Below are 13,134 nucleotides of genomic sequence, written 5' to 3' on the forward strand. Positions count from 1 at the left end.
GAAACTGTCCCTAGATCCTAGGGCAGGGCCTTGTGCACAGTAGATGCTCAAAAAATGTCTGCTAAGTAGAGTCTTCAGTAAATATTTTGTACATTTTTTGTGTGTGTGCTCTCGTCCAAGAATTTCCCTAGGGTATGTACCTGGAGGTCAAATCACTGTTTTGGACATCTTCAACTTTTCTGAAATGGTCATTCTACTTTATAATTCCACGGGTAGTATACGAGGTCTCCTTTTGTTCAACAATTGACAGTTTTAGACTTTTAAATTCCCACAAATCTGATGGGTGCAAAATACTATATCCTTATTACTTTAATTTGCCCTATCTGGGGCTAGGACATGTACTAAGAAACTCATCATAGCAGAGTGGCTGAATGTTGGATTTCTTATTCTTCTGTGATTAAAAAAAAGAAAGAAAACTGGATCAATTCAGAGTGCATGGCTACATTGAATAAACAAACTAAGGTTGTCTGACCAGTCTGAGATTGAGGAACCCTCATCTCTCGGGTAGAATTCATTTGTTTTTGATATTCCTTTTAAGGAGTGTGGGTTATCAGCTCACTAAGAAGAAAAGACAGCCAATCTTATTTAGCAGGACTTTTCCTCACTTGAGTAATGACTTCAAGTGTCTTCAAGGCTCCCCATTCCCTGGCCAGCTGCTCTAGAATGTGGCTGGATCAGAGGCTACTGGTGTCTGGATGACTGGCCACTGGAGAACCCCAGATGGACTGTGGGAGCCAAGCCACCCTGGAGAGGCTGATAGACAGCACCTGGGACCTGTGAACTGTGGGGCTGGGGTGTGGCTTCCTGAAAGTGGGGCATGGATCCTGAGAAGGTTTTTGCCTTGGCTTGGGCAGGGTCTCGCTGTTCATGCAAAGCTTGCCGAGGCAGTGGCCTATGCCAGAAGTGTGCAAACAGCCCACTGTGTGGGACAGGAAGGCTGGAGCGTTGGCTCACAGTTCTAATCTGGAAACTGAGGATGATCTTAGTCCATAATAGCAGAGGAAGGACACAATGGCTGCGCAGCAGGCAGGGCTCTCTGCTGCCAGCCCACGTACTGGGACGTGGGGTGCAGCGGCGAAGCGAAGTGGGTTCTCAGCTTGTGTGAACTAGTTTTAACTAAACTAAACCTCTCAGAGAGAAACTGTACATTAGGGATTATACTCATCATGGCAGCTCAAACAAATAAGAAAGAAATGGAGGAGCTGGCTGGGCATGGTGGTTCATGCCTATAATCCCAGCATATTATCACTTGAGGCCAGGAGTTCGAGACCAGCTTGGCCAACATGGTAAAACCTATCTTTACTAAAAATTAACTGGGCGTGGTGGTGGGTACCAGTAATCCCACCTACTAGGGAGGCTGAGGCAGGAGAATGGCTTGAACCCGGGAGGCTGAGGTTGCAGTGAGCCAAGATCACGCCATTGCACTCCAACCTGGGTGATAAGAGCGAAATTCCATCTCAAAAAACAAACAAACAACAAGAAATGGAAGAGCTGGTAACATTTACTTCCATTTTGAAAACTTCACAGGCTGCATTTCACAGTAAAAACACTGATCATCTACTCATGTAAAGTAAGAACTCAGTCCTTCCACATTCAAAGTGATTAAGAAATGTATTTCCAGGATGGAAAGATGAATTTTTATCCATCGGAATAACAATGGATCACACCTAATGTGGTTATGTCTTGAGATACTAACTGACAGTGTAATGCTTTCATGGCTAACAAGACAGCTTAAACTTTTATTTTTTTCTTTATTTTAACCTTTTTGAAGACAAAAGATATCTTTTAAAAGATATTTTTATAATACACATAATATTAATACAGGAACGCATGTTAATAATTTATAAATAGACTCTTAATGGGGATGCATGGTTGGAAAGTTCTTGTGGTAGGCATGAGTGAGAAGCAGCGTGGATACCTGTGACTTAGAGAAGGGGTTCAGTGGGTGTGACGGGCATTCCTAATATCCTGCTCTCCTATCCTTCCAAACTTGCAGAAGATGGCATCTGCCAGCCCCCTCCTGCTTGGGAGAAGCCCATGACGGTTCTGTGTGACGGGTTGAGAGCAGAACAGAAGGTGCATTTAGTACTGGTGCAAGGCCCTGCTGTCTGTTTCTTCCACAGATTGTGGGAAAGGCCTTGCGTTGAGTACCAGGATCAAAAGATCAAACCAGCCTGGGCCACTGAGTCACCACAAGAGGATGGCTGCCTTAGAGAGGTGCCCAGAAATGAGTGAGCAAGAATGAAATGGTTGCTTTCAGCCAGAGACGTTGGGATTGTTTCTTACTGTGGCATAACTTGCACACCCTGACTCACAGAATAGGTGTCACAGGGAGGGTATTGAGAACGTGCTCAGATGAACAAGCCTCACACCAGTTTACTGGAGCCCTGTTGTGGCAGGCAGATGGCCAGGGGCAGCCCTTAGCACCAAGCTGGGAGCAGCTACTAGCCTCTCGACTTATTAGGGAAGATGATGCTGAGAACTGGCAGTCTCATGAATTGGGATGCATCTAGGCACTGCCTTCTCATCCGCCACTGTTAACCATTCTTCAGGGAGCAGGAGATGAGAGTTGACATGCCAGGAGCTACCATATGGCAGAAAGCCACCATGTTCCCAGCTCCTACAGTGTGTCTACAGGGCCACAACACACTCCTAAGGGAGTGGTTTGCTCTCAAGTTGCCCATCTCAGGTATGGAGTAGTCCTTGTGGTGTGACCTGCTGAGAGTTCCCTTGCTGATGTCATTGCTCAGTTGGCTGCTCCAGGGCAGCTTGGGCTAGTCCTCTTAGAGAGTGGCTTCAGCTTTTTTTATTGGTTGGGGCTAAGCAAGAGAGAAAGGATTGTTGGCAAAGGATCCTTGCTTTTAAGTAAATGAACTGTTGCAGGCCGTTGGTATGAGTTTCACCAATGGGTAGTTTCCCCAAATGAGAAGGACTGTGGAATTCCCTGTTTAGCTGAGTTTTGCATTGAGCTATGTTTTAGATTTTGCGTCATTTGGAATCTTGATTCTGTGCATGAATGCGCTGCACATCTCTCTCGGTTTCTTCTCCATTGCTTCTGAATGACATCTTTGGTTTTGTTGTTTCCTCAGGGAGAGTTGTGAAGCCCAGCAGGCTTGATGACTGCCTTTGGGGAAGGCCTCATTATTTGGTGCACACATCAAATCACACAGGGCAGGCTAGAAGACAGTGACTTTTGGCTAAGTGTCAATACTCTCAGAAGAAATACCAGGCCCAGGGAGGCAAAGTCCAGGTTTAACTTTGGATTTGGAGTGAATTTCTAGAACGTGTAGAGGCCATTTTGTAGAAGGAATCCTCAGACCAAGCAACAGGTGACTTGTTTTCTCTGTTCATTGAGGACTCTGCCAGGTGCCAGGAGCTGCAGGCATGTGTTAATTCCCGAGAGTCCGTGGGTCTGCTCACTATCTGCAGGGCCTGCCCCCCTACTAGTCACTTAGAGCAACATGGCCCATTTCTCAGCATGTAGAGTGCTTTTGCCTCAATCCCAGACCTGCTCCAAATGTCCTGGACATTTCCCACAGAGGCCCCTTCCCAGGCTTCGTGCTCTCAGGTGTGTAGAAGGTTAATGGCATGTGGATGAGACTGTACAGCCCACTCTCAATAAATCGTATTCTTCATTCTTCATCTTAAAGGCTAGGGTACCTATTTTCTCCTTAAAAAAATAGGCTACCCTTTCTGAGCCTTTTCCAGTCAATTTTCTGGTTCTCCAAAACACCGACCAGCTGGTCTTGTTGGCTGGTGCTGATGCTGGACGGCAGGGCCGGGAGGGGCGTGGCACAGGACAGGTCAGGGGAACGAGGTGTCTCACTGGCTTTCCCTCGCTCAGGCCTGGACTCCTACTTCCTTCTTAGCTGGAAAGATGGTTGCATGTGTACCTGTCAATGACCTGCACAACTGTAACAGCTGCTTGGTATTGCTTTGTGATGACTTGGGGGCGATACTTAGTAAATAATGTCAATACTAAAATAATATCAATAATTGATCATCAAAAGACAACCAGGATGCCTGAAACTTTGTAGACAAATCTCTTGGCAATATCTAAAATAAGACTGCTGTATCCAAGGGATTGCATTGCCACCCAAAGCAGCAATACATTCGCACTTGCTCTTGCGAGGAAATACATTTCCTGTGTCCGCAGAAGTCACCCTGCCCTGGAGTCTGGGGAAGTAGCTGAGGCCCCAGGGCCTAGCTGGCTGCCTCCGGGGTAAAGTCCCAGTGCTGTGTTATGCTGAGAGGCTCCACACTGTGCAGAGGCAGCGTTGTCTGTCTCTCTGTCTCCTCCCTGACAGCTTTCATCTTTCCAGTATGTACTGGCTTCTCCTATAGGGAGGGCACAGTTCAGTGTCTCCCTAATCACTGCCAGGGCTGGGAAACAACTCATGAGGAAATGCGTCCTCCTCACTGCAGGGACCAATGAGGCTTTTGGAGGAACCCTCCTTGGCATACGATTGTCTGCAGGAGAAAGGTGGGGTGTGATAAAGGCAGCTGTCATCCTTCCCAGGAATTCCCGAGAATTCCTTTATCCCATTGGTAAAAAGATCATGCTGGGCTCCTCATGGCGACAGCCCTGTGGCTCTTTCAGGAGGGACATGTGGACGCTTGTGGTAGGGCAGGGTGGAAATGGGTCTAGAGAGTAGAGGTATTTTCCAGGACCCTGGAGCAAAAGTACTACTTCCTTATGAGGCAGAGGCTGGCCCTCTTTTCTCTGAAAGTTTCACATAGATAATCCCGCAGCCTTGCCACTAGGACAGCATGTCCTTGTGTAACAGCTGGTGCCTGCTTCGAGCATAAGGACTGCTCCAGGCCTCACCACCAGCCTTGGAGTGGCCTCATTTTGGCCTACCGCCACCCCTAACTTTTATCTACTCTTTACACAAGCTGCTTTTCTGAGAATCTGCATGAATATCCAGTCTCAAATTTATGTGGATGCATGTATCATGTTATTGGCATGTCACACTGATAATTAATATCTCTTTATATTCATCTTCAAAGGTTTCCTTATTGTTTTGAGTGGCCACATAAGGTGGTCAACACTTTACCCCCACTAAGAAGTAAGTGAACAACTTGCTCTAAGTCCACTGAATAAATCAAGATTCATTCATCAGGTGCTGGTTTCAGTCCATTTTTTTAAGGCCTCGTGGGTTTAAAGGGGCCTAGTTCATGTCGAGATCAGGCTCTTTGTCATGCTGAAGTCTCCTTCTAAACAATTTTTCCCTATTGACATCCGAACTGATGCTTTATAGACTCTAAAGACATTGAAGACCATCAAACTGAACTTGAAAATTATTTAATTTATTTAAAAATGAAACCTATACTTTTGTAGACAATAGGCTATTAAGAAATGCATGCCTACTGTGAAATGTTGTAGCCATAGGATTCCCTACCCAGAGACGAAGCTGCGGTTGGATCTGCTAGGACATATTATGGAAGAAGCATGCACTTCTCTGTGCCTCTGACCTCAGCAAGGGCTCTTTGTAGAGGAGCCCAGGTAGCACCAGTGTCTGTCTCTAATAGGCCCATGTCACTTGCTTTCCCAGCTTGTCACATTTTGGAATGCTGTGATGGGCTGGCCCAGGATGTCATCGGCTCCATAGGACAAGCCTTTGAGCTCCGGTTTAAGCAATATTTACAGTGTCCTACCAAGATTCCCGCTCTCCATGATCGGTGAGTAGTGCTGTGACACCATTTGCAATAGCCTACGTGGGTTTCATGACCTTTTCTCTTAAAACCACATCCCTGAGCTGTGCTCTGGACAGGCACAATTAATCACAGGGCTTCCTGGGCTCTGAGACACCTGGTCCGGTGCCGGGATATGGCACAGAAAACCAACAGATGGAAGCCAACATATGGATGATGCTTTGAATGTGTAGAAAAACATTTTCTTGAAACTATAGTGACGGTCGCCAAGGTTACAGAAAAGCGACTTCATTATAAATTTTTTTGTTCTGTTTCCTCTGCAGCCATGTGATGCTTCCATATGTCACCTCTTTGCGTCTATGTCACCACCGGTTCTGTGTGTCCCATTGTCCTTGTCATTACGATTAGCCAAAGTCGTGCTGCAAGAGGTCCCCTCCGTGAGGCACTGTGCTGGCTACCAGCATAGTTTCTGCTTCACTGGCCTTTGCAGCTTAATGGCTTGGTAGTTTGTTTACCTTCCAGGCGGCCCTGAGCAAGTTCTGTAAACTCCTTGAGTCTCAGCAGCTTTATCTGTGAAGTACAAATAAGAGTGGCACCATAGGTTTTTTTTTAATGTTCAACAAAATTGTGAGTGTGAAGAGGAGTTGAGAGATGTTTAGTTTATTATAAACAATGTTCAGGTTCTATCACTGAGTTTCCTTAGGATGTAAGAATATTCCATACAGCATCAAGCATTAAAAGAAAAGTAATATGGGGCATTTCGGTCGTTCAATATTCTGTCCTTGATTGAACTTGCATAATGAAAATCTATTCTAATGATGTGTTCACCATAAACAAAACTTTACTGTTGCTAAATTTACTCTGTACTTTTTTCAAACTTCTAAAGCCACATTCTTCTATGCCTTAGTTCTAGAGTCAGACTCTACCTTTGCTTTTATGATTATGAAGCCTTCTTTCATCTCCCTTCTCAGTCTTTGCCTTTCTTTAAAGAGACTTTTCATTTCTTTTCCTCTTTCCCTGGAAAATTCTGTTTAAGACATTCATTTTGGAGGTGCCTCTGCAGGACCCACCATTTCCACGTTGCTAAAAACTTCACTCCAGAGGTTGAAAATGCTAGAATTCAATTCTCCCTTATGGCCATCACATTAAAAAAAATAAGAAGAAAGAAAGAAACTTCAACAAATTGGGACAGGAAGACGTGTATAGAAGAGTTAGAGGCAAACAGTGACAGCAACCCAAATGTAGGTAGGAGAGTGAGGAAACAGATTTTTTATTTTGTGTATAATACGACATAATAGTTAATAAGAATTCACCAATATACATGTACTACCAGCATAAATCTCAAAATTTATAGTGAAATAAAAAAGAGCAAGTTACAAAAGGATATGAACCATTTATGAAAATTCTAAAAACATACATGATTGCATATATAGTATATGGATAAATAAATGTGTGGAAAGAGTGTAAAAACATATACAAGGCCAGGCACAGTGGCTCATGCCTGTAATCCCAGCACTTTGGGAGGCCGAGGTGGGCGGATCACCTGAGGTCAGGAGTTTGAGACAAGCCTGGTCAACATAGTGAAATCCCATCTCTACTAAAAATACAAAAATTAGCTGGGCATGGTGATGCACATCTGTAGTCCCAGATACTTGGGAAGCTGAGGCAAGAGAATCACTTGAACTTGGGAGGTGGTGGTTGCAGTAAGCTGAGATTGTGCCACTGCACTTCAACCTGGGCAACAGAGCAAGACTCCATCTCAAAAAATCAGACACAGAAACAACAACAAGAAAATGCAAAAAGACTATACATAACTCCAGGGTATGTGAGGACACGGCAGGGGTGTGGATGGATGGGTTGTGTTTGACTGTATTTGTCAAGCATATCCCCCCTGCACCATTTTATAATAAAAATGTTCCAATATACACAAAGAACTGTATAGATACCATCTAGCTTCTACCATTAACGTTTTACTTATAATATAACTTATCTATGTATCCATCCAATGTAAGTTTGCCAAATTTTATTAAAAAGGGAAGCATGTAATTGATAAAAGAAAAATTTCAGCCAGATTAAATTTAAAGGAGTTTAATTGAGCAATGAACAATTTCATGCACAGAGCAGCCTCCTAGCCAGGATAGACTAGGGGACTCCAGGGGAGCCACGTGGTGGAAGAAGATTTATGGACAGAAAAAGGAAAATGACTTACAGAAAATGGAAGTGAGGTTCAGAAACAGCTAGATTGGTTACAGCTTGGCGTTTGCCTTATTTGAACACAGTTCAAACAGTTGGCTGCATTTGATTGGCCAAAACTCGGTGATTGTCACAAGAGTAGGCTATGGTCAGTTTACACCTCCACTTGGATAGTTCAGGATGTACAGAGAAACCTTTAGGCCAAATTTAAATATGTAAGGAGGTAGCTTTAGGCTAAACTTGATTTAACATAATAGATCAAAAAGTTAACATTTAATCTCCATGGGGGGTGCATAAGTATATTTCATGTTAATTATTATGCTAGCCTTTGTTTCTGAAATGTTGAATAAGAGCCAGATAAATGCCATTAAGATAATACATACAAAAATGAATGGAGGGAGTTAGTTTAACTACCATACATACTCCTTTGGCAGTGTACCCAAAATATGAAGTTCTGTACATGTTTGTATACAGTGAAGTTTGAAGGACTTTTGGGGAAAGAAAATGTAGTAGACAGGATCTTATCTACTGAGAAAAATGTCACCTCCAAATGCAAGTATTGGTATATCATTTCCGTTTTTTTTTTTTTTTTTTTTTTTCTTTTTTTTGACGGAGTCTCACTCTTTCACCCGGGCTGGAGTGCAGTGGCACGATCTCGGCTCACTGCAAGCTCCGCCTCCCGGGTTCGCGCCGTTCTCCTGCCTCAGCCTCCCGAGTAGCTGGGACTACAAGGCGCCCGCCACCATGCTCGGCTAATTTTTTGTATTTTTAGTAGAGACGGGGTGTCACCGTGTTAGCCAGAAAGGTCTCGATCGCTTGTGATCCGCCCGCCTCGGCCCTCCAAAGTGCTGGGATTACAGGCGTGAGCCACCGCCCCCAGCTGGCCTATCATTTCTAAAGCAAAACAGCGACAAGGGGCCCTGCCTGTAGCTTCATACTGTCGGTGACCTGACACCTGCCTCACCTTATCCTGCAGAGGCTGCTGGTGTCCACAGGGTACTGTCTGAGAGAGGGGCGAGGGGGACCTCCTGGGCTTGCCCTGCCTTCCGTTCCAGCTCCACTCCTCCAACTGGAAGCAGCCTGGGAGCATGAGAGAACCCCACTGCATCCAGCTGTTCCAGCCCCATTCTCTGGGAACCTGACCTGTGGCAGTACTGGCAGGTTTTCCTTCTGGGATGCCGAGATCTTAGGGGCCAGCAAGACAGGGGCTTCTGTTTTGGAGAAGTTCTTGGGTTTTCTACTCAATCCCTCAGGCCATGTGTCTCCATACTGGGAAATATTTCCTGGAGGTATTAGGATTTGCTACATTCAGCTTAGTTTCTTTGGGGTAGAGATGAGGACAGGTGAGGGTAGAGGGAGTGTGGCAGTGTGAGGCCGACCAAGCTGTGCATTCAGTGTCGGGGAGTCAGGCTTCTCCGGTCCTTCTCTCACTGCAGGTGAGTGTATAGATTTACTATTTGTGAATTTTTGTTGTTGTTGTTCATTATGTTATTACTGGGGAAGAGACTCTGATCTGGATATCTGGATTCATTGCACATCTTCAACTGGAAATAAAAAATAGTACTTTTTTTTTGAAAGAGTTTCACTCTTGTTGCCCAGGCTAGAGTGGAGTCGCGCCATCTCACCTCACTGCAACCTCTGCCTCCTGGATTCAAGCGATTCTCCTGCCTCCCAAGTAGCTGGGATTACAGGCGTGCACCACCATGCCTGGCGAATTTTGTATTTTTAGTAGAGACAGGGTTTCTGCATGTTGGTCAGGCTGGTCTCAAACTCCTGACCTCAGGTGATCCGCCCATCTCAGCCTCTTAAAGTGTTAGGATTACAGGCTTGAGCCACCGCACCCAGAAAAAAATAGTACTTTTGTATAAATGGATTTTTGGCCAGGTATGGATTGCAGGATTACGCCTGTAATCCCAGCACTTTGGGAGGCTGAGGCGGGTGGATCGTTTGATCCCAGGACTGTGAGAACAGCCTGGGCAACATGGCAAAACCCCATCTCTACTAAAAATACAAAAATTAGCCAGGTGCAAGGGTGCGTGCCTGTAGTTCCAGCTACTCAGGAGGCTGAAGTGGGAGGATGGCTTGCCTGGGAGGCAGAAGTTGCAGTGAGCCGTGATCACACCACTGCACTCCAGCCTGGGTGACAGAACGAGACCCTATCTCAAAAAAATCAATCACTCAATCCATCAGTGGATTTTTGGTATGGTCTGATTTTTCTTGGAGGATTTTCCTTGCAGAAATCCAAGGGTATTTCAACCCCAAACCGAAGAAGACATTGAAAAACAAGTCAGATGCCACTAAGACTCCATTTATTATGATTTTTAAAATTGATAATTCATATATAATCAAATCACCCTTGTAAAGTTTACAATTCAGTTGATTTGTTATATTCAAAAGTTGTACAATTATCACCATTAATTTCAGAACATTTTCATTACCCCCCCAAAGAAACTCTATACTCATCAGCAATTACTCCCCATTCTCCACTCCCACCTCTCCCACCAACCACTAAACTACTTTCTGTCTCTATGGATTTGCCCATTCTGGACATTTCATATAAATGGAATCATACTGTATGTATCTGGCTTCTTTCACTTAGAAGAATATTTTCAAGATTCACTCATGTTGTAAGATCTGTCAGTATTTCTTTCATTTTAGAGTTCTTAGTAATATTTGAATGTATAGATATATCACCTTTTGTTCATCCAGTCATTAGTTTGTGGACAGTTGGGTGCTTCTACCTTTTTTTTGTTTGAGATGGAGTCTTGCTCTGTCACCCAGGCTGGAGTGCAGTGGCGCGATCTCGGCTCACTGCAACCTCCGCCTCCCGGGTTCAAGCAATTCTCCTGTCTCAACCTCCCGAGTAGCTGGGATTACAGACGCATGCTACCACGCCCGGCTAATTTTTGTGTCTTTAGTAGAGATGGGGTTTCACCATGTTGGCCAGGCTGGTCTTGAACTCCTGACCTCATGATCTGCCAGCCTTGGCCTCCCAAAATGCTGGGATTACAGGTGTGAGCCACTGCGCCCAGCCCTACCTTTTAGCTCTTATGAACATTGCTGCTGTGAAAATGTATACAAGTTTCTTTGTGGACATATGTTGCAATATTCTTATGTATATAACTGGGAGTGAAATTCTGTGGTCATATGGTTATGCTGAAACTGCAAAGCTATTTTCCAAAGTGGCTGCACCATTTTACAGTCCCATCAGCAATGTGTGAGGGTTCTAATATCCCCATGTTCTTATCAACACTTTTTCTTGTCTATCTCTTTGATTACAGCTACCCTAGTGGGGATGAAGTGGTCTCTGGTTGTGGTTTTGATGTACATTTTCCTGATGGCTAACGATGTCGAGTTTCTTTTCATGTGCTTATTGGCCTTTTGTGTATCTCTGGAGAAAAGTCTGCTCAAAACCTTAGCTCCTTTTTAAGATCGGGCTGTCTTTTCATTGTTGAGTTGTAGGAGTACTTTATATATTCTAGTTACATGTCTCTTTTAAGATACATGTTAGCAAATATTTTCTCCCATTTTGCAGTTTGTATTTTTACTTTCTTGATACTGTCCTTTGAAGCACAACAGTTTTTTCAAATAGCAGAAGGGAGAATTTTGAGAGATTCATATTCTACCATTTTCCTTCATATCACTAAATTTCCATTTTGTAGTTGGTTTTGTTTGGGATCAATTTCATGGCTTACAAAAATGTGTGCTATCCCTTGAGGAGCTGGCTATCCTTAGGCATAATTTCTTTCTTAATTAAAATGTACTTTTACAAAAGGACCTCATTCAAACATGACTGAAATGTTCCAGTGAGTGAAACTCTGAATATGGCAGAGATATTTTGCTAAACCACTCATCTGCTTTTCATCTATGCATGAGACCCGGATGGCTGAAGAGGCACTGACTAAACTCTCTTTTCTTGATAACAGGCGCTAACATTAGATTTGTTGGTTTTGGCTGCAAGCTCAACTTTTGGCTAAAGCCCTTGGAAATCTTCCTTTAACAGAATGCAGAGTCTGGATGAGCCATGGACAGAAGAGGAGGGAGATGGCTCAGACCACCCGTACTACAACAGCATCCCAAGCAAGGTGCCTCCTCCAGGGGGCTTTCTTGATGCTCGACTGAAACCTAGACCCCATGCTCCCGACACTGCACAGGTAAGTCTCATATTTTTTTCTCTTTATAAGGAATGGAGGCTAACTCAACTTTATTTCCTTTTGTTTTGTTTTTTTGTTTGTTTTGTTTCAGGCTGATGTTCTATTCCATTTTTGACACGGTAAATCATGAACTTTCTCTCACTGGATTTCGTGAGGCATGTAGATGAGGAGAGGCTTTGTGTTAACATCATAAAGCATTAGCCAAACGCTTTGGAACTGTGTTGTGATTCCTGGGATATGAGTCTGGGGGCGTCCTCTGTACCCTCAGATGTATTCCATCATACTGTGATCTCAGTGAGGGAAAGAGAGAATTTACGATTTTAAAAAGGCTTGGGAGGCATTGGGTTCTCTGAAAAGGAGTGAATATAGACCCTTAAAAGGATGAGAATTTTATGAGTTTTCTATTTTATTCATTCTCTTGCTTTTATGTCCAACTCAAAATTCTAGTAAAGCAATTGCTTTCTAGAGTTATGATATTTCTATTTTGTTATAGGAAATTTTTAACATTACTACCTTTTGTGAATGATAATGGCACCACTAAAAATGGCAAAATAACATTGAGCTCAGGGATCTGACACTGAGAGGGAATTTCCTGATTTTTTGAAGGAAGTTTCCTGGTTTACAGAGTGGACTTGCCCAAGTGTGAACAATCATGGGCGTATGTGTTATGTGGGAAGTGTGTTCTGACACATAGATACTCTGTAATTGAAATTTATTTTAGGACATACATATGGAAGAGCTTGATTTACAGTCACACTTCGGGAGGGGTGGTGGGGGTAATGAAAACAAGGGGGGGCATGTGTAATTTTGATGGAGATGCAGCCTTTTCCTCACACTCACACAAACTTATTTCCCAAATCTTAATGCCAACCGTGAGGCATGAAGGGAAAATTGGGTGTATCAGAGGATTTGATCCACCTTAAGGATCAATTTGCCGACTGTCTTGTGGCTTTCAAAAGTGGGGAAATGAGAAGAAAATAATTTTTTAATTCTGTGTTATTTACATGTGTCTATAGTTTGCAGGAAAAGAGCAGACTTATTACCAGGGAAGACACTTAGGAGACACCTTTGGCGAAGACTGGCAGCAAACACCTTTCAGGCCAAGTGAGAGACAAGGTGAGATGGGTGAGAA

General features: G+C 43.8%; 1 protein-coding gene across 1 annotated transcript in view; it reads left to right on the top strand.

The window, feature by feature from the left end:
- Positions 1 to 13,134, top strand: part of SHC3 (SHC adaptor protein 3) — a 174,186-nt gene that overhangs the window by 115,415 nt on the left and 45,637 nt on the right. The window contains exons 8-10 of the mRNA XM_017876177.1: positions 5,556 to 5,682; positions 11,852 to 12,002; positions 13,019 to 13,118. Of these exons, the coding sequence (XP_017731666.1) occupies positions 5,556 to 5,682; positions 11,852 to 12,002; positions 13,019 to 13,118 (378 nt within the window). The remainder of the gene's footprint in view (positions 1 to 5,555; positions 5,683 to 11,851; positions 12,003 to 13,018; positions 13,119 to 13,134) is intronic.

This window comes from Rhinopithecus bieti, unplaced genomic scaffold (assembly GCF_001698545.2).
Source record: "Rhinopithecus bieti isolate Rb0 unplaced genomic scaffold, ASM169854v2 scaffold_9919, whole genome shotgun sequence".
Taxonomy (NCBI): domain Eukaryota; kingdom Metazoa; phylum Chordata; class Mammalia; order Primates; family Cercopithecidae; genus Rhinopithecus; species Rhinopithecus bieti.